Source organism: Sesamum indicum, unplaced genomic scaffold (assembly GCF_000512975.1).
Source record: "Sesamum indicum cultivar Zhongzhi No. 13 unplaced genomic scaffold, S_indicum_v1.0 scaffold00155, whole genome shotgun sequence".
Classification (NCBI taxonomy): Eukaryota; Viridiplantae; Streptophyta; class Magnoliopsida; order Lamiales; family Pedaliaceae; genus Sesamum; species Sesamum indicum.
In genome coordinates, this window is record NW_011628063.1 from 1 (window position 1) to 1,368 (window position 1,368).

General features: G+C 42.6%; 1 protein-coding gene across 1 annotated transcript in view; it reads left to right on the forward strand.

Annotated features, from left to right (window-relative positions):
- Positions 1-13: 13 nt before the first annotated feature.
- The window catches only part of LOC105179365 (probable disease resistance RPP8-like protein 2), a 1,834-nt gene continuing 479 nt past the window's right edge, over positions 14-1,368 (forward strand). The window contains exon 1 of the mRNA XM_011102970.2: positions 14-1,285. Within this exon, the coding sequence (XP_011101272.1) occupies positions 535-1,285 (751 nt within the window). The 5' untranslated portion in view covers positions 14-534. The remainder of the gene's footprint in view (positions 1,286-1,368) is intronic.

Consider the following 1,368-nt stretch of genomic DNA (forward strand, 5'->3'; position numbering starts at 1 on the left):
CATATAACACATGAACAATCTGATCAATGGCAATTAGGCGCCGCTGTTTACCAAAAATTGTTTGGTACGAGATACCTAATTGTGTTCGATGACATATGGGATCAGAGATGTTGGGAAGAGGTGAGAAACTATTTTCCAGACAATAGTAATGGAAGTCGGATCATCATAACAACTAGGCTAGAACAAGTAGCTGAATACGCCCGACTCGGAGAATGGCATTTTAAAAAGAGGTTCCTGAATCAACAAGAAAGTTGGCTTCTTTTTTGCGATAAGGTGTTTGGTGGAGACCATTCATCATGCCCTCCTGAACTTGAGAAAGCTGGAAGGAAGATTGTCAAGAAGTGTGAAGGACTTCCTCTCACAATCATTGCAGTTGCCAGACACCTACACGATGCCGAGAAGACGCCAGAGTACTGGAAGCAGGCAGCCAAGAAAGTGCATACAGCCATCATCGGTGCAGACAAGGAAGCATCAGAGGTACTATATAAGAGCTACAAGTATTTACCACAATACCTGAAACCATTTTTTCTCTATATGGGAGTTTTCCCTCATGACTCAGACATCACTGCCTCCAAGCTCACCAACCTATGGTGTGCTGAGGGATTTGTTCAACCATATTGGATCCAAACATCTTTAGAAGATTCTGCCATGAAATCTCTTAAGAAGCTTGTGTCCTCAAATGTCATTAAAGTCCGTGAGCACGCCTCCTCTGGTGGAATTAAAACGTGCAACGTCTATCCTGCTTTTTGGCATATATGTATGAGAGAAGCTGGGGAGCATAAGTTTTTTCATGTCATTGATAGTATTGCTAATCAAGGTATAGAAAGCCAGCGTCGACTATGCATTCATAACAACGCTGTATTTGGTATAAAAAATGTGCGCAAGTCAACGACATCCGCTCCATATGTGCGTTCGCTCCTCTGCACTGGTCCACACCATCAGTATCCAATACCAATGTATTTGGATTTTAGTTTGTTGAGAGTACTGGATGCACTTACTATCCGCTTCTATGGTTTCCCGAGTGGAGTAGTGAAATTAGTTCAGTTAAGATACCTGGCCATCACTTATAATGGGATGCTCCCTGATTCCATATCCAAACTCCGGGATCTTCAGTACTTGATTGTCCATCAATATCTAAGCATCATATATTATGGCAATAGTCGGTCGTATTTGCCCATGGAGGTCTGGACTATGCAAGAATTGAGGCATCTCGAGGTTATGGGAAGCGACATGCCAGATCCTAGTTCTGAGGATGTCCTCTTACCGAACCTCTCAACACTTTCAGGTATTAGCATTCGCAGTTGCACCAAAGAGGTTATTAAAAGAATCCCGAATCTGAAGAGATTAGGAATTCGAATTGAAGTGCCA